The sequence below is a fragment of the Bombina bombina genome, chromosome 3, assembly GCF_027579735.1.
Source record: "Bombina bombina isolate aBomBom1 chromosome 3, aBomBom1.pri, whole genome shotgun sequence".
Lineage (NCBI taxonomy): Eukaryota > Metazoa > Chordata > Amphibia > Anura > Bombinatoridae > Bombina > Bombina bombina.
Window position 1 is genome coordinate 711,965,489 of NC_069501.1, and position 25,476 is coordinate 711,990,964.

The 25,476-nt window shown below is 39.3% G+C and overlaps 1 protein-coding gene across 7 annotated transcripts in view; it reads left to right on the forward strand.

The window, feature by feature from the left end:
• NF1 (neurofibromin 1) overlaps positions 1–25,476 on the forward strand; it is a 1,508,106-nt gene that overhangs the window by 842,018 nt on the left and 640,612 nt on the right. For all 7 annotated transcript variants that reach the window (XM_053707520.1, XM_053707522.1, XM_053707523.1 and 4 more), the window contains exons 25-26: positions 16,481–16,662; positions 16,743–16,954. In XM_053707520.1, the coding sequence (XP_053563495.1) occupies positions 16,481–16,662; positions 16,743–16,954 (394 nt within the window). The remainder of the gene's footprint in view (positions 1–16,480; positions 16,663–16,742; positions 16,955–25,476) is intronic.

The window sequence follows — 25,476 nt, forward strand, 5'->3', positions numbered from 1 at the left end:
CCCGCCCTTAAGATATTTTGTTTGGGCTGCTCCCTTTTTATACTTTCTTCTTGCACCTTTATACCCTAATGTTTCTCCTACTTTTCCTTGTTCCCTCGGCCGAATGACTGGGAGGATATGGGAAGTGGGAGGGATATTTAAGCCTTTGGCTGGGGTGTCTTTGCCTCCTCCTGGTGGCCAGGTGTTGTATTTATCAACAGTAAGGAATGAAGTTGTGGACTCTCCCTGCCAGGAAAGAAAGGAATTTATCTGGTAAGCATAAATTTTGTTTTCGTGCGCATTGAGCACTTTTTCCTGCGTGTTGGTTTTCAGGTCTGCGCACATTGGGGTTTGTGTGTTATTTTCTTTATTTGCCATCGGGTTTCGCACACGCTCCCTATCTGTTAGTGCACTATCCAGTCATCAGATGTTTAGTTTTTGTCTCCCTCTTCATTTTCATTTCGCATTAGCACGCCTGCCCTGTTATTCTCTTTTTGTGGGGATTTAGCTATTCACTTATATATGCATTTTCTACTTTTGTCGTTTTGCAGCAATAATGGAGCTTTCTGATTGTTCCTAAATCTTCCTTAGAAGCTTGGCCCTCTGAACAATTTCCTATCATTAAGATACCAGGCTGTGGTATCTCCTCCAGCACATTTATGTAATACAAGCCTTCATCTTTTTCTGCATTCAGACCAATCTAATGCTGCTCTTGATTCTATGGTATTATTGCTCCTTCTGTTTGCTCTTTACAAGGAAGTTCAACTGACTTTGTACCTTGTGTAAAGGACGTCATCCATTCAACGGTTTCTGAAATGTCGGCAGTTATGCTGTCTTCAAATAAGCGTAAAAGGTTAGTTGTTAATTTGCCTTCTACTAGTTTTAATCCTCCTAAAGCTGATGCTAATTATGTTTCTGATGAATCTTCTGGAGAGGGTTTTCTGATGATCAGGAGTCTTTCTCTGATTATGAACCAGAATCATCATCTTTTTTTGTTTAAAGTTGAACATATTCGTTCTCTTTTATAGGAGGTGTTGCTTTATTTTAGAGGTTAAAGATCCTAATATTACTGAGGATAAATCTACTAATCGTTTAGATGCCAGATTTAAGCCTTTGATTAAAATACCTGAGGTTTTTCCTGTGCCTGCTGCTGTCTTTGAGATGTTTCTAGGGAATGGTCTAAGCCGGGTAATCCTTTTAATATTCGTTCACGGTTTGAGAAATTGTATCCCCTAATATTCTCATATTGATCTTTGGGAGATTGTCTCCAAGGTAGATGGGCCATTTTTACTCTGGCTAAGTGTACTACAATTCCCCTGAAGTTACAATCATTTCATAGAAGGACCTTTTTGCACGCAGGTTACTTATTTAGGCTAGCTATATCTATTGCTATGATGATTCTGCTTGGGAAGATTTTTTTCACCTTTCTGGGATTGCTTAAATGTGCTAACTCATTTACTTGTGATGCTGTATTTAACATGATTAAGGTTACTGCCAAGTTTATGTCTTTGGCAGTTCTTTCAAGAAGAGCTTTATGGTTAAAATCATGTTCGTCTTATATAGTGTCTACATCTAGATTATCTCTTTCTTTTCAATGATAGAAGGCTCTTATTTGGATTCTATTATTTCTACTGTTACTGGAGTTACAGGCCTTTCTTCCTCTAGACAAGAAGTCCAGGGGTAAGTCTAAGGCTTCTAATCATTTTCGTCCCTTTTGTCAAAACAGGGAACTAAAATCTGATTCTTCCTCCTCGCAAGCAAGGTCCCTCTGGCTCTACCTAAAAGCCAATCTCAAATTGGAACAGTGGAAAAGGTGTGTGGAGTGATGCTAGATCAAACTCAACTAGCTTCCCCAAGTCTGATATGCTCCCAATATCAGATTGTGTGTAAAAAAGAACTAGGTGAGGGTGGGGAGCGCTCAAGAGAGCTGTGAGTTGGACTGTGACTGTGACAATATTAAATATTTCAATATATTGTTTCAAGACTGGCTTGATAAAGGCGCTTTGTGCAGCGCTGAAACGCGTAGAATATTGACATCAAGTGTGGATACCATTGGCTCCAGCAGAAAAACTACGAAAGGAAACACTCCCCCTACGATCCGGCTACCCGATAGGTCCTCCGTGCATCACGTCAGACGGACACTACACACTCCTGGGTAGGAAGTAGTTGCGGGGGAATTCAAACGGCAACACGCCGACCGGAGAAACAGCAAACTCCGTTTGTCATACAGAGGCACTCTTCCCAGAACCCACAGAGCCACGAGGAGGTAAGGGATATCGGAGGTCCGGTTAGGGGGAGTCCAGCTGCCATTTTTTATATTTGGGAATTTTAACAGTTAAAGGACATATGTGATATAAAAGTTGTGGCCACAACTTAGGAACAATCTCTTCAGATATACATCATAGATGGATATCTAATACCCGGACTTTATACTATGCTCTAATATGTATGCTTATACAAAAATCTACATGTTATGAGATATTTTTATATTTGCTTACAACGGCTAAATCAAAGTTTTAAGTAAAGTATATTTCATACAATTGTCTATCTTTATTATTTACCATAGATATATCGTTTCTAATTTACAACCTATTGCATCAACTAATCTACGTCACTATAGAACATAGAACACAAAATCTATATAAAACGGGAAAATCTTTCTATTACACATTTTAACTATCTTATTCTTAAGACAGCAGTCTGTGCGAATGGATTAAAACACACATATATATGTACACGCCCACTCCACATTGCAACTAAATAACTAAACTGTTGCTTCCACTTTATAACTTTATTGCAACTAAATAATTTTATTGTTGCCACCAGAAGAACAAACCACACCCTTTTTTCTCTCACCAGTTTTTTCAAAAAATCTTTAACACGAGGAAAGCATTTTTTCACAGCATTTTATGCATTCACATTTTTCAACACAGAAAACGTTTTATAAATATATGCATATGCATATCGTTTACTGAAACGAACTTTATGGGAACACTTTATTGAAATATTCTTGGAATATTCTGGAAACAATATATTGAAATATTTAATATAGTCACAGTCCAACTCACAGCTCTCTTGAGCGCTCCCCACCCTCACCTAGTTCAAATTGGAACAGGCCTAAACAATCCAAAAAATCTGCATTTACTTCCAAGTGTGCATGAAAGTTTGACACTAGGTTCTGGTGGGGGGCAGGCTGTACCTTTATCAGGAAGCTTGGTTCCAGATTGTTTCAGATCACTGGGTTCTAAATATAGTATTTCAGGGTTATCGGATAGGTTTCAGAACAAGGCCTATTTCTCCAACATAGGTGTGTCCGGTCCACGGCGTCATCCTTACTTGTGGGATATTCTCTTCCCCAACAGGAAATGGCAAAGAGCCCAGCAAAGCTGGTCACATGATCCCTCCTAGGCTCCGCCTACCCCAGTCATTCTCTTTGCCGTTGTACAGGCAACATCTCCACGGAGATGGCTTAGAGTTTTTTAGTGTTTAACTGTAGTTTTTATTATTCAATCAAGAGTTTGTTATTTTAAAATAGTGCTGGTATGTACTATTTACTCTGAAACAGAAAAGAGATGAAGATTTCTGTTTGTAAGAGGAAAATGATTTTAGCAACCGTTACTAAAATCGATGGCTGTTCCACACAGGACTGTTGAGAGGAATTAACTTCAGTTGGGGGAACAGTGAGCAGACTTTTGCTGCTTGAGGTATGACACATTCTAACAAGACGATGTAATGCTGGAAGCTGTCATTTTCCCTATGGGATCCGGTAAGCCATTTTTATTACAGAGTAAATAAGGGCTTCACAAGGGCTTGTTAAGACTGTAGACATTTTCTGGGCTAAATCGATTCATATATAACATATTTAGCCTTGAGGAATCATTTAATATGGGTATTTTTGTAAAATAATATCGGCAGGCACTGTTTTAGACACCTTATTCTCTAGGGGCTTTCCCTAATCATAGGCAGAGCCTCATTTTCGCGCCGGTATTGCGCACTTGTTTTTGAGAAGCATGACATGCAGTCGCATGTGTGAGGAGCTCTGATACATAAAAAAGACTTTCTGAAGGCGTCATTTGGTATCGTATTCCCCTTTGGGCTTGGTTGGGTCTCAGCAAAGCAGATACCAGGGACTGTAAAGGGGTTAAAGATAAAAACGGCTCCGGTTCCGTTATTTTAAGGGTTAAAGCTTCCAAATTTGGTGTGCAATTCCTTCATACTTTTTCGCAATTGCAGTAATAAAGTGTGTTCAGTTTAAAATTTAAAGTGACAGTAACGGTTTTATTTTAAAACGTTTTTTGTACTTTGTTATCAAGTTTATGCCTGTTTAACATGTCTGAACTACCAGATAGACTGTGTTCTGAATGTGGGGAAGCCAAGGTTCCTTCTCATTTAAATAGATGTGATTTATGTGACACTGAAAATGATGCCCAAGATGATTCCTCAAGTGAGGGGAGTAAGCATGGTACTGCATCATTCCCTCCTTCGTCTACACGAGTCTTGCCCACTCAGGAGGCCCCTAGTACATCTAGCGTGCCAATACTCCTTACTATGCAACAATTAACGGCTGTAATGGATAATTCTATCAAAAACATTTTAGCCAAAATGCCCACTTATCAGCGTAAGCGCGACTGCTCTGTTTTAGATACTGAAGAGCATGAGGACGCTGATGATAATGGTTCTGATATGCCCCTAAACCAGTCTGAGGGGGCCAGGGAGGTTTTGTCTGAGGGAGAAATTTCAGATTCAGGGAAAATTTCTCAACAAGCTGAACCCGATGTGATTACATTTAAATTTAAGTTGGAACATCTCCGCGCTCTGCTTAAGGAGGTGTTATCCACTCTGGATGATTGTGAGAATTTGATCATCCCAGAGAAACTATGTAAAATGGACAAGTTCCTAGAGGTCCCGGGGCCCCCAGAAGCTTTTCCTATACCCAAGCGGGTGGCGGACATTGTAAATAAAGAATGGGAAAGGCCCGGTATACCTTTCGTCCCTCCCCCCATATTTAAAAAATTGTTTCCCATGGTCGACCCCAGAAAGGACTTATGGCAGACAGTCCCCAAGGTCGAGGGGGCGGTTTCTACTTTAAACAAACGCACCACTATACCCATAGAAGATAGTTGTTGTGCTTTCAAAGATCCTATGGATAAAAAATTAGAAGGTTTGCTTAAAAAGATGTTGTTCAGCAAGGTTACCTTCTACAACCAATTTCATGCATTGTCCCTGTCACTACAGCCGCGTGTTTCTGGTTCGATGAGCTAGAAAAGGCGATCGATAGTGATTCTCCTCCTTATGAGGAGATTATGGACAGAATCCGTGCTCTCAAATTGGCTAATTCTTTCACCCTAGACGCCACTTTGCAATTGGCTAGGTTAGCGGCGAAAAATTCTGGGTTTGCTATTGTGGCGCGCAGAGCGCTTTGGTTGAAATCTTGGTCAGCGGATGCGTCTTCCAAGAACAAATTGCTTAACATTCCTTTCAAGGGGAAAACGCTGTTTGGCCCTGACTTGAAAGAGATTATCTCTGATATCACTGGGGGTAAGGGCCACGCCCTTCCTCAGGATAGGTCTTTCAAGGCCAAAAATAAACCTAATTTTCGTCCCTTTCGTAGAAACGGACCAGCCCCAAGTGCTACGTCCTCTAAGCAAGAGGGTAATACTTCTCAAGCCAAGCCAGCCTGGAGACCAATGCAAGGCTGGAACAAGGGAAAGCAGGCCAGGAAGCCTGCCACTGCTACCAAGACAGCATGAAATGTTGGCCCCCGATCCGGGACCGGATCTGGTGGGGGGCAGACTCTCTCTCTTCGCTCAGGCTTGGGCAAGAGATGTTCTGGATCCTTGGGCACTAGAAATAGTCTCCCAAGGTTATCTTCTGGAATTCAAGGGGCCTCCCCCAAGGGGGAGGTTCCACAGGTCTCAATTGTCTTCAGACCACATAAAGAGACAGGCATTCTTACATTGTGTAGAAGACCTGTTAAAAATGGGAGTGATTCATCCTGTTCCATTAGGAGAACAAGGGATGGGGTTCTACTCCAATCTGTTCGTAGTTCCCAAAAAAGAGGGAACGTTCAGACCAATCTTGGATCTCAAGATCCTAAACAAGTTTCTCAAGGTTCCATCGTTCAAAATGGAAACTATTCGAACAATTCTTCCTTCCATCCAGGAAGGTCAATTCATGACCACGGTGGATTTAAAGGATGCGTATCTACATATTCCTATCCACAAGGAACATCATCGGTTCCTAAGGTTCGCATTCCTGGACAAGCATTACCAGTTCGTGGCACTTCCTTTCGGATTAGCCACTGCTCCAAGGATTTTCACAAAGGTACTAGGGTCCCTTCTAGCGGTACTAAGACCAAGGGGCATTGCAGTAGTACCTTACTTGGACGACATTCTGATTCAAGCGTCGTCCCTTCCTCAAGCAAAGGCTCACACGGACATAGTCCTGGCCTTTCTCAGATCTCACGGATGGAAAGTGAACGTAGAAAAGAGTTCTCTATCTCCGTCAACAAGGGTTCCCTTCTTGGGAACAATAATAGACTCCTTAGAAATGAGGATTTTTCTGACAGAGGCCAGAAAAACAAAACTTCTAAACTCTTGTCAAACACTTCATTCCGTTCCTCTTCCTTCCATAGCGCAGTGCATGGAAGTAATAGGTTTGATGGTAGCGGCAATGGACATAGTTCCTTTTGCGCGCATTCATCTAAGACCATTACAACTGTGCATGCTCAGTCAGTGGAATGGGGACTATACAGACTTGTCTCCGACGATTCAAGTAAATCAGAGGACCAGAGACTCACTCCGTTGGTGGCTGTCCCTGGACAACCTGTCACAAGGGATGACCTTCCGCAGACCAGAGTGGGTCATTGTCACGACCGACGCCAGTCTGATGGGCTGGGGCGCGGTCTGGGGACCCCTGAAAGCTCAGGGTCTTTGGTCTCGGGAAGAATCTCTTCTACCGATAAATATTCTGGAACTGAGAGCGATATTCAATGCTCTCAAGGCTTGGCCTCAGCTAGCAAAGGTCAAGTTCATACGGTTTCAATCAGACAACATGACGACTGTTGCGTACATCAACCATCAGGGGGGAACAAGGAGTTCCCTGGCGATGGAAGAAGTGACCAAAATCATTCAATGGGCGGAGACTCACTCCTGCCACCTGTCTGCAATCCACATTCCAGGAGTGGAAAATTGGGAAGCGGATTTTCTGAGTCGTCAGACATTACATCCTGGGGAGTGGGAACTCCATCCGGAAATCTTTGCCCAAATTACTCAATTGTGGGGCATTCCAGACATGGATCTGATGGCCTCTCGTCAGAACTTCAAGGTTCCTTGCTACGGGTCCAGATCCAGGGATCCCAAGGCGACTCTAGTAGATGCACTAGTAGCACCTTGGACCTTCAAACTAGCTTATGTATTCCCGCCGTTTCCTCTCATCCCCAGGCTGGTAGCCAGGATCAATCAGGAGAGGGCGTCGGTGATCTTGATAGCTCCTGCGTGGCCACGCAGGACTTGGTATGCAGATCTGGTGAATATGTCATCGGCTCCACCATGGAAGCTACCTTTGAGACGAGACCTTCTTGTTCAAGGTCCGTTCGAACATCCGAATCTGGTCTCACTCCAGCTGACTGCTTGGAGATTGAACGCTTGATCTTATCAAAACGAGGGTTCTCAGATTCTGTTATTGATACTCTTGTTCAGGCCAGAAAGCCTGTAACTAGAAAAATTTACCACAAAATATGGAAAAAATATATCTGTTGGTGTGAATCTAAAGGATTCCCTTGGAACAAGGTAAAGATTCCTAAGATTCTATCCTTTCTTCAAGAAGGATTGGAGAAAGGATTATCGGCAAGTTCCTTGAAGGGACAGATTTCTGCCTTGTCTGTGTTACTTCACAAAAAGCTGGCAGCTGTGCCAGATGTTCAAGCCTTTGTTCAGGCTCTGGTTAGAATCAAGCCTGTTTACAAACCTTTGACTCCTCCTTGGAGTCTCAACTTAGTTCTTTCAGTTCTTCAGGGGGTTCCGTTTGAACCCTTGCATTCCGTTGATATTAAGTTATTATCTTGGAAAGTTTTGTTTTTGGTTGCAATTTCTTCTGCTAGAAGAGTTTCAGAATTATCTGCTCTGCAGTGTTCTCCTCCTTATCTGGTTTTCCATGCAGATAAGGTGGTTTTACGTACTAAACCTGGTTTTCTTCCGAAAGTTGTTTCTAACAAAAACATTAACCAGGAGATAGTCGTGCCTTCTTTGTGTCCGAATCCAGTTTCAAAGAAGGAACGTTTGTTGCACAATTTGGATGTTGTTCGCGCTCTAAAATTCTATTTAGATGCTACAAAGGATTTTAGACAAACATCTTCCTTGTTTGTTGTTTATTCTGGTAAAAGGAGAGGTCAAAAAGCAACTTCTACCTCTCTCTCTTTTTGGATTAAAAGCATCATCAGATTGGCTTATGAGACTGCCGGACGGCAGCCTACTGAAAGAATCACAGCTCATTCCACTAGGGCTGTGGCTTCCACATGGGCCTTCAAGAACGAGGCTTCTGTTGATCAGATATGTAGGGCAGCGACTTGGTCTTCACTGCACACTTTTACCAAATTTTACAAGTTTGATACTTTTGCTTCTTCTGAGGCTATTTTTGGGAGAAAGGTTTTGCAAACCGTGGTGCCTTCCATTTAGGTGACCTGATTTGCTCCCTCCCTTCATCCGTGTCCTAAAGCTTTGGTATTGGTTCCCACAAGTAAGGATGACGCCGTGGACCGGACACACCTATGTTGGAGAAAACAGAATTTATGTTTACCTGATAAATTACTTTCTCCAACGGTGTGTCCGGTCCACGGCCCGCCCTGGTTTTTTAATCAGGTCTGATAATTTATTTTCTTTAACTACAGTCACCACGGTATCATATGGTTTCTCCTATGCAAATATTCCTCCTTTACATCGGTCGAATGACTGGGGTAGGCGGAGCCTAGGAGGGATCATGTGACCAGCTTTGCTGGGCTCTTTGCCATTTCCTGTTGGGGAAGAGAATATCCCACAAGTAAGGATGACGCCGTGGACCGGACACACCGTTGGAGAAAGTAATTTATCAGGTAAACATAAATTCTGTTTTCTGTCCAATGTAAATTTTGAATCTAGAAACTATGGGGTTGATTCTGCCTGTTCCATTGTTGGAACAGGGGATGGTATTTTATTTAATTGTTCCAAAGTAGGAGGGAACTTTCAGACCGGTTTTGGAACTGAAGGCTCTGAACAAATTTGTCAGGGTTCCTACTTCCAAAATGGAGCCTATTCGGACTATTCTGCCTTTTGTTCAGCAAGGTCAGATTATTTCCACAATAGATTTAAATGGTGCTTATCTTCCCATTCACAAGGAACACCATCAGTTTCTGAGGTTTGCATTTCTGGACAGGCAATTTTAGTTTGTCACTCTACCATTTGGTCTGGCTATAGCTCCAAGAATTTCTCAAAGGTTATGGGTACCCTTCTGTCTGTGATTCATATTTCTTTACCTGGACGATATCTTGGTTCAAGGTCCATCTTTACATTTAACAGAGTCTCACACCAATAAACTGTTGTTTCTTCAACAGCATGGTTAGGAGATCAATTTTCCAAAGAGTTCTTTGGTTTCTCAGACAAAGATTACTTTTCTGGGAGTGCAAATAGATTCAGTTTCCATTAGAATATCTTAAACAGATCTATGAAGGCTGAAACTGGTTTCAGCTTGTCAAAACCTTTAGTCTCTTTGTTTTCCCTCAGTCGCTCTTTGCATGGAGCTATTAGGTCTCATGATTGCTTCATCAGATGCTATACAGTTTGCTCGGTTTCATATGAGGACTCTTAAAGGGACACTGAACCCAAATTTTTTCTTTTGTGATTCAGATAGAGCATGATATTTTAAGCACCTTTCTAATTTACTCCTATTATAAAATTTTCCTTATTCTCTTGCTATCTTTATTTGAAATGCAAGAATGTAAGTTTAGATGCCGGACCATTTTTGGTAAACAACCTGGGTTGTTCTTGCTGATTGGTGGATAAATTCATCCACCAATAAAAAAAAGTGCTGTCCAGAGTACTTAACAAACAAAAAATAGCTGATGCCTTTTTCAAATAAAGATAGCAAGAGAATGAAGAAAAATTTATAATAGCAGTAAATTAGAAAGTTGCTTAAAATTGAATGTTCTTTCTGAATCACAAAAGAAAAAAATTTGGGTTCAGTGTCCCTTTAAGCTTTGCATGCTTCGTCAGCGATGCATAGATCATACACAGCTGTCTCAGGAGATCTTTCTAAACCACGGAATAGGCCAGTTTCTGTCTTGGTGGCTGGATCCTCAGCATATTATACAGGGAGCTTTATTTACTTGTTCTACTTGGACTGTGACCACTACAGTTGCAAATCTTGCCGTTTGGGGAGCTATCTGGGGGTCTCTGAAAGCACAGGGGGTTTGGGCTCTGCAGGAGGCGAGGTTGCCAGTAAATGTTCTTAAACTCTGTGCTATTTTCAGAGCTCTTCAGAGTTAGCCTCATTTGAAAAGGGAGTCTCATCTTGTTTCCAATCAGACAATGTCACAGCAGTGGCTTATATTAATGATCAAGGGGGAACTCACAGTTCTATAGTCATGAGGGAAGTGTCTTGGATTCTTTCATAGGCAAGAGGCAATCTTTGTCTAATTTCTGCTGTTCATATTCTAGGAGTGAACTAGGAAGCAGATTTTCTCAGTCTTCAGTCTTTGCATCCAGGGGTATGGTCTCTCCATCAGGAGGTTTTTCTTCAGATTGTGGGTTTTTGGGGTCTCCCAGAGATAGATGACTTCTCATTCAAACTACAAACTTCCCAGGTACTATGCGAGGTACAGGGATCCTCAGGCAGAGTTTGTGGATGCTCTAGTAGCTACCTGTTCCTTTGATCTTTCTGATGTGCTTCTTGCTCTGGTTCTTTTTCCCAAAGTCATTTCCAAGATCAGCCCATATCTTTTGTCTCAAGGGCCGTTTTTCCATCCGGAACTTAAAGGGGGACAGTTTACTCAAAAATGTTCTCCCCTTTAATTTGCTCCCATTGATCCACTTAATCTGCTGGAGTGTATTAAATTGTTTATAAGTATTTCCATTACCCTTATAATGGCATTTGAAATATATTATTTAGCCTGTGGTATCTCCACCCACCCTGAAAGTTTTTGGCCTCAAACCCAAGCTGTGTTAACACAGCCAGTATAAGAAATTACACTCCTAGTGGGTTATAGAAGAGATAAGGTAATTAAATGTTAATTTTCTATTGTTCTCTCCAAGTATTGGTGATTGATTTATGGACAGATATATGATAAAGAAGCAGGTATATTTACACAACGTGATAAAGTAATGAGATCTGATTATACCTACAAGCTCAACCCATTTTATTAGGTTGTGGCTGCAAAACACAAAATCAGCTAATTCATATACACAAATAAGCCTTAAAAAAGCAAATCTCATACGTTTTATACTCTGCAACTGGTAAAAAAAGTAATTGGAAATACATTAAGGTAAAAACAATTTTATAGTATACTGTCCCTTTAAGTCTCTAAGCTTTGATGGCTTGGAGATGGAACAGTTCATTATTAGAAATAGAGGTTTTTCGGATTCTGTGATTGAGAGTTTGATTCAGGCTCATAAACCTGTGACAAGGAAGATTATTATAAGGTCTGGAAGGCCTTTAATTCTTTTTGTATGGCTCATGGCTTTTCTTGGGTTTCTTTTAGAATACCTAGGTTTCTGCAGTTTTTACAGGATGGTCTGGATAAGAGCCTAGCTGACAGTTCTTTGAAAGGTAAGATTTCTGCTCTCTGTTTTGTTCCACAGGAAAACTGCTAATCTTCCTGACATTCATGGTTTTGTTCAGGCTTTGGCGGGTATTAAGCATGTTATTAAGCCAATTTTTCCACATTGGAATCTTAATTTGGTATTAAAGGTTTTGCAGGCTCAGCAGTTTGAGCCTATGTATAAGGAGGAGATTAACCCCTTAATGACCAGAGCACTTTTCCATTTTCTGTCCGTTTGGGACCAAGGCTATTTTTACATTTCTGCGGTGTTTGTGTTTAGCTGAAATTTTCCTCTTACTCATTTACTGTACCCACACATATTATATACCGTTTTTCTCGCCATTAAATGGACTTTCTAAAAATACCATTATTTTCATCATATCTTATCATTTACTATAAAAAAAATTATAAAATATGAGGAAAATTGGAAAAAAACACACTTTTTCTAACTTTGAACCCCAAAATCTGTTACATATCTACAACCACCAAAAAACACCCATGCTAAATTGTTTCTAAATTTTGTCCTGAGTTTAGAAATACCCAATGTTTACATGTTCTTTGCTTTTTTTGTAACTTATAGGGCCATAAATACAAATAGCACTTTGCTATTTTCAAACCATTTTTTTTCAAAATTAACGCTAGTTACATTAGAACACTAATATCTTTCAGGAATCCCTGAATATCCATTGACATGTATATATTTTTTTTTAGAAGACATCCCAAATTATTGATCTAGGCCCATTTTGGTATATTTCATGCCACCATTTCACCGCCAAATGCGATCAAATACAAAAAATTGTTCACTTTTTCACAAATTTTTTCACAAACTTTCAGTTTCTCACTGAAATTATTTACATACTGCTTGTGCAATTATGGCATAAATGGTTGTAAATTCTTCTCTGGGATCCCCTTTGTTCAGAAATAGCAGACATATATGGCTTTGGCATTGCTTTTTGGTAATTAGAAGGCCGCTAAATGCCACTGCGCACCACACGTGTATTATGCCCAGCAGTGAAGGGGTTAATTAGGGAGCATGTAAGGAGCTTTTTGGGGTAATTTTAGCTTTAGTGTAGTGTAGTAGACAACCCCAAGTATTGATCTAGGCCCATTTTGGTATATTTCATGCCACCATTTCACCGCCAAATGCGATCAAATTAAAAAAAACGTAAAATTTTTCACAATTTTAGGTTTCTCACTGAAATAATTTACAAACAGCTTGTGCAATTATGGCACAAATGGTTGTAAATGCTTCTCTGGGATCCCCTTTGTTCAGAAATAGCAGACATATATGACTTTGGAGTTGCTTTTTGGTAATTAGAATGCTGCTAAATGGCGCTGCGCATCACACGTGTATTATGGCTAGCAGTGAAGGGGTTAATTAGGTAGCTTGTAGGGAGCTTGCAGGGTTAATTTTAGCTTTAGTGTAAAGATCAGCCTCCCACCTGAAACATCAGACCCCCTGATCCCTCCCAAACATCTCTCTTCCCTCCCCTACCCCACAAATGTCCCCGCCATCTTAAGTACTGGCAGAAACTCTGCCAGTACTAAAATAAAAGGTATATTTGGGCTTTTTTGTGAATTTTTTGTTAGCATATTTACATATGCTTCTGTGTAGGGATCCCCCTTAGCCCCCAACCTCACTGATCCCCCACTAAACAGCTCTCTAACCCTCCCCCTCTGACTTAATGTGCGCCATCTTGGGTACTGGCAGCTGTCTGCCAGTACCCAGTTTAGAGAAAAAAAATGCTTTTTTTAAAATAAAATATGTCCCTTTTCTGTAGTGTAGCTTTCCCCCCCCCCCAAGACCAACCCCCACCCCTTCCAGATCCCTTAGATGGTAAAAGTAAAAGTTTATTTCATTTTTTTTTTACTTTTACTTTTTTACTTTTCTGTAGTGTAGCGGTTCCCACCCGCTCCCGCCCCGTGCACGCGCCCGCCCGCCACCCCCCGTGCACGCGCGCGCGCCCGTGCGCGCCCCCGACGGTCCCGATCCCGCCCCCCGTGACGTCACGCGCAACACCGATGGCCGCCCACCCGCCTCCCAATTCGGCTCCCACCCACCAACGATACCGGCCATCGATGTCCGGTGCAGAGAGGGCCACAGAGTGGCTCTCTCTGCATCGGATGGCCATGTATGGTTATTGCAGGATGCCTCCATATCGAGGCATCACTGCAATAACCGGAAAGCAGCTGGAAGCGAGCAGGATCGCTTCCAGCTGCTTTCCACACCGAGGACGTGCAGGGTACGTCCTCAGGCGTTAACTGCCTTTTTTTTGAGGACGTACCCTGCACGTCCTCGGTCATTAAGGGGTTAAAGGAACACTGAACCCAAATTTTTTCTTTTGTGATTCAGATAGAGCATGAAATTTTAAGCAACTTTCTAATTTACTCCTATTATCAAATGTTCTTCATTCTCTTGGTATCTTTATTTGAAATGCAAGATTGTAAGTTTAGATGCCGGCCCATTTTGGTGAACAACCTGGGTTGTTCTTGCTGATTAATGGATAAATTAATCCACAAATAGAAAAGTGCTGTCCAGAGTTCTGAACCAAAAAAACACTCTTAGATGCCTTCTTTTTTAAATAAAGATAGCAAGAGAACAAAGAAAAATTGATAATAGGAGTAAATTAGAAAGTTGCTAAAAATTGCATTCTCTATCTGAATCACAAAAGAAAAAATGTGGATTCAGTGTCCCTTTAAGCTTCTTTCTTGCTAGGTTTTGTTTCTTTTGGCTTTCACTTTCTGGATTGTCTGCTCTTTCTTGTGATTCTCATTTTTCATCGGCATAAGGCAATGTTAAAGGACCACTGCAAGTAAATATTTTCTATGCCTGTTACTAACTAACTACCCCAAATACACTTTTTATCAATAGCATTTCATTAACATATCTCTACCGTATATCAGAAATCTTGTCTGCAAATTTAATTGTTTATCCTTTGCTCTTTGCTCAAAATGGCGCTTTAAACACAAAGTTATTGGTTTAAGTATTTTGAACATGCAGTGCTGAAAATAGTGGGCAGGATAACGTGACATCATCGGCAAATAAAAGATATAACTTTTAGAACGTTATGAAACTTCGTTTTGGAGAAAATATAGGTCAGTAGGTTTTAATTAATTTTTATTAACTTTAATATGTTAGTTGTTTAGCTTAAAAATTATAACAGAAAGTAGTCCTTTAAGAACCACGTTCTATATTTACCCTAAGGTTGTGTCTTCGGACAATATAAGACGAGAAATTGTCTAATAGTTTTAAGAATTTTTCAGGAAGGCTTCTTTACAATTTGGATGTTGTTGGGGCCTTAAAGTATTAAGCTGATGCTAAAAAGGATTTTAGACAAACTACTAGTTTGTTCATTATTCAGTCTCTAAGAAAGCTACTGCAATTTCCTTTGCTTCTTGGCTGAAAATTTTGATTCATAAAGCTTACTTGGAGATGGGACACCTCCACCTAAAGGGATTACTGCTCATTCTACTAGATCCGTTGCCACTTATTGGGCTTACAAGAATGAGGCTTCTGTTGACCAAATTTGCAGAGCAGCTACTTAGTCTTTTTTGTATACTTTTACAAAATTCTACCTTTTTGATGTTTTTGCTTCTTCTGATGCAGCCTTTTGTGGGAAAGTCCTTTGGACATTGGTCTTAGCGTAATGTTTTGTTTTTTTGCTTGTGTGCACATATGTTTATGTGCATATAAAAAAAAAATATATATCAAATTTATTTTTGTGTTTTGTTTGGGTTGTGGATTTTCTTTGTGAAAAATGTTTTTATCCCACCCTTATTTTTTCATTTCTTGTGGACTCCAAAGCTTGGGTATTTGTTATTAGAAGTAATGGATCGTGGACTTACCACCTGTATGAAAGAAAACTTAATTTATGTTTTCTTAAAAAATGAATTTCTTTCATGGTGGTGAGAGTCCACAAGACTCTAACTTGTTTATTTTGTTGATGATGGTTTATTTTTGAATAGCACAACTTTTTTCCCTGCTCCTATTATTTTGCTCTCGTTGGTTTTTCCTACCTCTTTTGCTTAGCTATACGTCAGGCTACCTTACCAGTGAAGTGTGAGGGGTTTATAGTGCTCTTGGAGTTTGGGAATCTTTACCTCCTACTAGTGGCAGGGAAGAGTAATTTCCATGTGTCATGGACTCTTACCACCATAAAATAATTTAATTTATTGGGTAAGCTTTCCATTTGAATTTGTTACTTCTTTAAAGGGATATGAAAGTCAAAATTAAACTTTCATGATTCAGATACATTCTTTTCTATTATCAAATTGACCTTGTTCTTTTTGTATCCTGTTTAAAAGTATATGTACATTTCCTCAGGAATAGTAATGCACTACTAGAAGCTAGCTGGTTATAGGTGACTACACACATAAGGCTCTTCTCATTTGCTTGCTATATATGCTCAGCTAGCTCCCAATAGTGCATTGCTGCTTTGAATCTGACTTTTACTATGTTCTTGAACTCCTTGCAGTCTAAATACATTATTAGATGCAAACAACAGTGCAGTAATAAAATTCTTCAACTAATTAGAGTATTTTATTTTTACACTTTTATGTCCTGTTAATGCTTGATCTCAAGTGTCCTTATTTTGGGTTTAACAGTGGATGATACATTGTACAGTGAAATTCTTAGCATGTACACTCTAACCTTTAATGGTACAGTATTTGTTATAAATGCTTACTCTTGCATATTTGCATTGTTTTGATTAGATACTTCACCCTGTTCATGAACCTTCTCAATGACTGCAGTGAAGTTGAAGATGATGGGACTCAGACCGGGGGTAGGAAGAGAGGGATGTCTCGGAGACTGGCTTCCTTACGACACTGTACTGTCCTTGCAATGTCTAATTTACTAAATGCTAATGTGGATAGTGGTCTTATGCACTCAATAGGTAAGAGAACCCCTCCCCAAGTTAAACCATTGAACTTGTATCTGCTTTATTTAAAATAAAACTGTTTTTGTTTTTTTTAGGGTTAGGATATCATAAGGATTTACAGACAAGAGCCACATTTATGGAAGTCCTCACAAAAATTCTGCAGCAGGGGACAGAATTTGATACATTAGCTGAAACTGTGCTGGCTGATCGTTTTGAGCGGCTGGTAGAACTAGTTACAATGATGGGTGATCAAGGGGAATTACCTATTGCCATGGCTTTAGCTAATGTAGTTCCTTGTTCTCAGTGGGTAAGTAAATATATATATATATATATATATATGTGTGTGTGTGTATATATATATATAGATATATATATGTATATATATATTTCTTTCATGTAATTAGCAAGAGTCCATGAGCTAGTGACGTATGGGATATACATTCCTACCAGGAGGGGCAAAGTTTCCCAAACCTCAAAATGCCTATAAATACACCCCTCACCACACCCACAATTCAGTTTTACAAACTTTGCCTCCGATGGAGGTGGTGAAGTAAGTTTGTGCTAGATTCTACGTTGATATGCGCTCCGCAACAAGTTGGAGCCCGGTTTTCCTCTCAGCGTGCAGTGAATGTCAGAGGGATGTGAGGAGAGTATTGCCTATTTGAATGCAGTGATCTCCTTCTAAGGGGTCTATTTCATAGGTTCTCTGTTATCGGTCGTAGAGATTCATCTCTTACCTCCCTTTTCAGATCGACGATATACTCTTATATATACCATTACCTCTGCTGATTCTCGTTTCAGTACTGGTTTGGCTTTCTACAAACATGTAGATGAGTGTCCTGGGGTAAGTAAATCTTATTTTCTGTGACACTCTAAGCTATGGTTGGGCACTTTGTTTATAAAGTTCTAAATATATGTATTCAAACATTTATTTGCCTTGACTCAGAATGTTCAACTTTCCTTATTTTTCAGACAGTCAGTTTCATATTTGGGATAATGCATTTGATTTAATCATTTTTTCTTACCTTCAAAAATTTGACTTTTTTCCCTGTGGGCTGTTAGGCTCGCGGGGGCTGAAAATGCTTCATTTTATTGCGTCATTCTTGGCGCAGACTTTTTTGGCGCAATAATTATTTTCCGTTTCCGGCGTCATATGTGTCGCCGGAAGTTGCGTCATTTTTTGACGTTATTTTGCGCCAGAAATGTCGGCGTTCCGGACGTGGCGTCATTTTTTGGCGCCAAAAAGCATTTAGGCGCCAAATAATGTGGGCGTCTTATTTGGCGCTAAAAAATATGGGCGTCGCTTTTGTCTCCACATTATTTAAGTCTCTTTTTTTCATTGCTTCTGGTTGCTAGAAGCTTGTTCTTTGGCATTTTTTCCCATTTCTGAAACTGTCATTTAAGGAATTTGATCAATTTTGCTTTATATGTTGTTGTTTTTTCTCTTACATATTGCAAGATGTCTCACGTTGCATCTGAGTCAGAAGATACTACAGGAAAATCGCTGTCTAGTGCTGGATCTACCAAAGCTAAGTGTATCTGCTGTAAACTTTTGGTAGCTATTCCTCCAGCTGTTGTTTGTATTGATTGTCATGACAAACTTGTTAATGCAGATAATATTTCCTTTAGTAAAGTACCATTGCCTGTTGCAGTTCCTTCAACATCTAAGGTGCAGAATGTTCCTGATGACATAAGAGATTTTGTTTCTGAATCCATAAAGAAGGCTATGTCTGTTATTTCTCCTTCTAATAAACGTAAAAAATCTTTTAAAACCTCTCTCCCTACAGATGAATTTTTAAATGAACATCATCATTCTGATTCTGATGACTCTTCTGGTTCAGAGGATTCTGTCTCAGAGGTTGATGCTGATAAATCTTCATATTTATTTAAAATGGAATTTATTCGTTCTTTACTTAAAGAAGTTCTAATTGCTTTAGAAATAGAGGATTCTGGTCCTCTTGATACTAATTCTAAACGTTTGGATAAGGTATTTAAATCTCCTGTGGTTATTCCAGAAGTTTTTCCTGTTCCTAATGCTATTTCTGCAGTAATTTCCAAAGAATGGGATAAATTGGGTAATTCATTTACTCCTTCTAAACGTTTTAAGCAATTATATCCTGTGCCGTCTGACAGATTAGAATTTTGGGACAAAATCCCTAAAGTTGATGGGGCTATTTCTACCCTTGCTAAACGTACTACTATTCCTACGTCAGATGGTACTTCGTTTAAGGATCCTTTAGATAGGAAAATTGAATCCTTTCTAAGAAAAGCTTATCTGTGTTCAGGTAATCTTCTTAGACCTGCTATATCTTTGGCTGATGTTGCTGCAGCTTCAACTTTTTGGTTGGAAACCTTAGCGCAACAAGTAACACATCATGATTCTCATGATATTATTATTCTTCTTCAGTATGCTAATAATTTTATCTGTGATGCCATCTTTGATATTATCAGGGTTGATGTCAGGTTTATGTCTCTAGCTATTTTAGCTAGAAGAGCTTTATGGCTTAAGACTTGGAATGCTGATATGGCTTCTAAATCAACTCTACTTTCCATTTCTTTCCAGGGTAACAAATTATTTGGTTCTCAGTTGGATTCTATTATTTCAACTGTTACTGGTGGGAAAGGAACTTTTTTACCACAGGATAAAAAATCTAAGGGTAAAAGCAGAGCTAATAATCGTTTTCGTTCCTTTCGTTTCAACAAAGAACAAAAACCTGATCCTTCATCCTCAGGAGCAGTTTCAGTTTGGAAACCATCTCCAATCTGGAATAAATCCAAGCCAGCCAGAAAGGCAAAGCCTGCTTCTAAGTCCACATGAAGGTGCGGCCCTCATTCCAGCTCAGCTGGTAGGGGGCAGGTTACGTTTTTTCAAAGAAATTTGGATCAATTCTGTTCACAATCTTTGGATTCAGAACATTGTTTCAGAAGGGTACAGAATTGGTTTCAAGATGAGACCTCCTGCAAAGAGATTTTTTCTTTCCCGTGTCCCAGTAAATCCAGTAAAAGCTCAAGCATTTCTGAATTGTGTTTCAGATCTAGAGTTGACTGGAGTAATTATGCCAGTTCCAGTTCCGGAACAGGGGATGGGGTTTTATTCAAATCTCTTCATTGTACCAAAGAAGGAGAATTCCTTCAGACCAGTTCTGGATCTAAAAATATTGAATCGTTATGTAAGGATACCAACGTTCAAGATGGTAACTGTAAGGACTATCTTGCCTTTTGTTCAGCAAGGGAATTATATGTCCACAATAGATTTACAGGATGCATATCTGCATATTCCGATTCATCCGGATCATTATCGGTTCCTGAGATTCTCTTTTCTGGACAAGCATTACCAGTTTGTGGCCCTGCCGTTTGGCCTTGCTACAGCTCCAAGAATTTTTACAAAGGTTCTCGGTGCCCTTCTGTCTGTAATCAGAGAACAGGGTATTGTGGTATTTCCTTATTTGGACGATATCTTGGTACTTGCTCAGTCTTTACATTTAGCAGAATTTCATACGAATCGACTTGTGTTGTTTCTTCAAGATCATGGTTGGAGGATCAATTTACCAAAAAGTTCATTGATTCCTCAGACAAGGGTAACCTTTCTGGGTTTCCAAATAGATTCAGTGTCCATGACTCTGTCTTTAACAGACAAGAGGCGTCTAAAACTGATGGCAGCTTGTCGAAACCTTCAGTCACAATCATTCCCTTCGGTAGCCTTATGCATGGAAATTCTAGGTCTTATGACTGCTGCATCGGACGCGATCCCCTTTGCTCGTTTTCACATGCGACCTCTTTAGCTTTGTATGCTGAATCAATGGTGCAAGGATTACACAAAGATATCTCAATTAATATCTTTAAAACAGATTGTTCGACACTCTCTAACGTGGTGGACAGATCACCATCGTTTAATTCAGGGGGCTTCTTTTGTGCTTCCGACCTGGACTGTAATTTCAACAGATGCAAGTCTCACAGGTTGGGGAGCTGTGTGGGGATCTCTGACGGCACAAGGAGTTTGGGAATCTCAGGAGGTGAGATTACCGATCAATATTTTGGAACTCCGTGCAATTTTCAGAGCTCTTCAGTTTTGGCCTCTTCTGAAGAGAGAATCGTTCATTTGTTTTCAGACAGACAATGTCACAACTGTGGCATACATCAATCATCAAGGAGGAACTCACAGTCCTCTGGCTATGAAAGAAGTATCTCGAATTTTGGTTTGGGCGGAATCCAGCTCCTGTCTAATCTCTGCGGTTCATATCCCAGGTGTAGACAATTGGGAAGCGGATTATCTCAGTCGCCAAACGTTGCATCCGGGCGAATGGTCTCTTCACCCAGAGGTATTTCTTCAGATCGTTCAAATGTGGGAACTTCCAGAAATAGATTTGATGGCGTCCCATCTAAACAAGAAACTTCCCAGGTATCTGTCCAGATCCCGGGATCCTCAGGCGGAGGCAGTGGATGCATTATCACTTCCTTGGAAGTATCATCCTGCCTATATCTTTCCGCCTCTAGTTCTTCTTCCAAGAGTAATCTCCAAGATTCTGAAGGAATGCTCGTTCTGCTGGTAGCTCCGGCTTGGCCTCACAGGTTTTGGTATGCGGATCTTGTCCGGATGGCCTCTTGCCAACCGTGGACTCTTCCGTTAAGACCAGACCTTCTGTCACAAGGTCCTTTTTTCCATCAGGATCTGAAATCCTTAAATTTAAAGGTATGGAGATTGAACGCCTGATTCTTCGTCAGAGAGGTTTCTCTGACGCTGTGATTAATACTATGTTACAGGCTCGTAAATCTGTATCTAGAGAGATATATTATAGAGTCTGGAAGACTTATATTTCTTGGTGTATTTCTCATCATTTTTCTTGGCATTCTTTTAGAATTCCGAGAATTTTACAGTTTCTTCAGGATGGTTTAGATAAAGGTTTGTCCGCAAGTTCCTTGAAAGGACAAATCTCTGCTCTTTCTGTTCTTTTTCATAGAAAGATTGCTATTCTTCCTGATATTCATTGTTTTGTACAAGCTTTGGTTCGTATAAAACCTGTCATTAAGTCAATTTCTCCTCCTTGGAGTTTGAATTTGGTTCTGGGGGCTCTTCAAGCTCCTCCGTTTGAACCTATGCATTCATTGGACATTAAATTACTTTCTTGGAAAGTTTTGTTCCTTTTGGCCATCTCTTCTGCCAGAAGAGTTTCTGAATTATCTGCTCTTTCTTGTGAGTCTCCTTTTCTGATTTTTCATCAGGATAAGGCGGTGTTGCGAACTTCTTTTGAATTTTTACCTAAAGTTGTGAATTCCAACAACATTAGTAGAGAAATTGTGGTTCCTTCATTATGTCCTAATCCTAAGAATTCTAAGGAGAAATCGTTGCATTCTTTGGATGTTGTTAGAGCTTTGAAATATTATGTTGAAGCTACTAAATCTTTCAGAAAGACTTCTAGTCTATTTGTTATCTTTTCCGGTTCTAGAAAAGGCCAGAAAGCTTCTGCCATTTCTTTGGCATCTTGGTTGAAATCTTTAATTCATCTTGCCTATGTTGAGTCGGGTAAAACTCCGCCTCAGAGAATTACAGCTCATTCTACTAGGTCAGTTTCTACTTCCTGGGCGTTTAGGAATGAAGCTTCGGTTGATCAGATTTGCAAAGCAGCAACTTGGTCCTCTTTGCATACTTTTACTAAATTCTACCATTTTGATGTATTTTCTTCTTCTGAAGCAGTTTTTGGTAGAAAAGTACTTCAGGCAGCGGTTTCAGTTTGAATCTTCTGCTTATGTTTTTCGTTAAACTTTATTTTGGGTGTGGATTATTTTCAGCAGGAATTGGCTGTCTTTATTTTATCCCTCCCTCTCTAGTGACTCTTGTGTGGAAAGATCCACATCTTGGGTAATCATTATCCCATACGTCACTAGCTCATGGACTCTTGCTAATTACATGAAAGAAAACATAATTTATGTAAGAACTTACCTGATAAATTCATTTCTTTCATATTAGCAAGAGTCCATGAGGCCCGCCCTTTTTTTGGGGTGGTTATGATTTTTTTGTATAAAGCACAATTATTCCAATTCCTTATTTTATATGCTTTCGCACTTTTTTCTTATCACCCCACTTCTTGGCTATTCGTTAAACTGAATTGTGGGTGTGGTGAGGGGTGTATTTATAGGCATTTTGAGGTTTGGGAAACTTTGCCCCTCCTGGTAGGAATGTATATCCCATACGTCACTAGCTCATGGACTCTTGCTAATATGAAAGAAATGAATTTATCAGGTAAGTTCTTACATAAATTATGTTATATATATATATATATATATATATATATATATATATATATATATATATATATATATATATATATATATATATATAAAATTCATTAAAATTATTAATTTAAAAAACTTAAATTAAAATCCTCCATGTCTCAAAATTAAATCAATGTAAATATTTGCATAGGAAATTAGTACATCTAGGCAAGTATCCCCGCTTGCTTTTCCCCAGAAATTCTTAATATACAATGTTTCCAATGCACAAGAGAATTGTGGGTAAGATATGCAAATTAGATATGCAAATTCTCAGTTTTTTTTTGCTTCAAAAATACTGTTTTGACACAGCGATCCTTTTAAACAGGATTATGACAGCAAAACAGAAATCATTCACTATACAAGCCTGTTTCCTTCTTTTTGGAACTCATCAGTAGGAGATAGATTTCTGGTTGCTGCATTGGAAAAGCTATTTTCATGGTTAAACCAAAATTCATTAAAATTATGGGGGGAGATAAAAAAAACTGAAATTAAAATCCTCCATTTCTCAAAATTAAATCAATGCATATTTTGCATATCTAATCATAATCTAATTTCCTTTTTCCTTTGGTTTGTAGTTTAGCAGCTTTTTCTGTGGTATTTCAATTATAGGGACGTTAAAAGTGCATTTATTTTTTATGCATTGCATATGGCCCTTATCCACTTCATTGCAGAATCTCTGTATACAAAAATATCTGAAAATGTCTTAATATATTAAAAGCATTTGTCATTTTGTTAGCATAGTTTTCGTGGTTTTGCAAATTATAGGTAATTTAGGGATACACCCATTGAAAAGCATCTTGCGATCCATATTCTTAGTTTATTTATTGCTGCCAGTAATAGACATATGTAAATAAGCATTTTCTCAGATCTAAACGATTACTGCAGAATGTTGCAAAGTTATTTCACCATTCCTAATTATGATAAGGGTACCCTAGAGGTGTGCATTTGATTCTTGCTTCATTATCATCTGAATGTGCAAGAAGGTGGCTGCTTGTGCTTTTCGGCTGTTTTTGGAGTCACATTTATTCTTGTGAAAGTGCAACACACTAATATCTGTGCAAATCAAGATCTTAGTGTGTTGTGAATAAATGCGTCTCTGAAAAGAGCCGAACGGCACGGGTGGCCGCCTTCTGCCATATTCGGAAGCAAACAGAAATAATAATATCTTATTGCAGTGTATGTTTAGTTGCTTTAGTGAAACATACATGTGGGATTCAATTTTGAGTTTGTCACAAGATGTTGACTTGGTGGTCACTAAATCAACTGTTCTAAAGAAATAGAACAGTTCTTTTTTCTACTTACCATTTCCCTTTAGTTTAAAAGAATAGTGGAAGTAAGTCTGTATTGTTTCTTAGGATTTCCATGGCATTATATGATTTGTAGTTAGAAAATACATTTGTTTTATTGACTGGTAACTGAATATTATCATTTATTTGTTGAGCACCAATAGATTAGAATAGATAGAATAGCACTAAAAACATAGGTGCAGCATACAATAACTTTTATAAGAGGCATTAATTGACCAGATGAATAGGTAAAGGGCCATGATGCCTATGCGTTGCTTACTTTTACATGAAGGTGATTGACAGGACAGCTGGGCTTGTGAGCTTATATGCTAAGCAGTATAAATGGTGCTGATGACTGAAGGAGCAGAACTAGGGAAAGAAAGGTTAGCGTAGATTGTATGCATCCCTGAACTGTAGAGTCTTTAATAAAGCTCTTGAAACTTTGAAAGCAAGGGGTTAGTCCTGTGCAGCAAGGCAAGGAGGGCCACTGAAGAAGTCCTGTAGAAGGGAATGTGCAGGAGGAAAGAAGTAGGCCTTGGGCAGAGCGAAGGGGATGGATGGGAGAGTATTACAAAGTGTGGAAAAGGTACTAGAAAACAGCAGATATTGCAGTAATTGTAAATGGATTTGAGACATGTCAATAGGCAGGTCATTAAAGGGACAGTATAAACCAATTTTCATATAACTGCATGTAATAGACACCACTATAAAGAATAATATTCACATATACTGATATAAAAATCCAGTATAAAACCGTTTAAAAACTCACTTAAAAGCTCCCAGTTTGGCTCTGTTATAAAAGGTAGCTAGAACATGCACTTTAAGTGTGAAATATCAGACACCCTCCCCCTTCCTTTGCATATGAAAAGACCCTTTACACAAACAGAAGCAAGCTGGAGTAGGTATTCGTCAGTATTCTCCTAACACTTTGGGGCTTGGTTAGGAGTCTGGAAATTAGATCACTGTTATTTAAAAATTAGCAAAACTGTCCATTTAAAAAACAAAACACTGTATGGGCTATATAAATGGATCATCTACAAAATATTTATGCAAAGAAAAATCCAGTGTATAATGTCCCTATAGGACACTGAGGTTTGTGTGTAATGCTATTAAATTTCTTATTGCCTCAGTTAAAAACGCTCACTTTATGAGCATATGATAATGCAAACTACCTTTGCTATACGTTTTATGTGCTCAGATTAAAGGGACAGTCAACACAAAAATTGTTATTATTTAAAAAGATAGATAATGCCTTTACTACCCCTTCACCAGC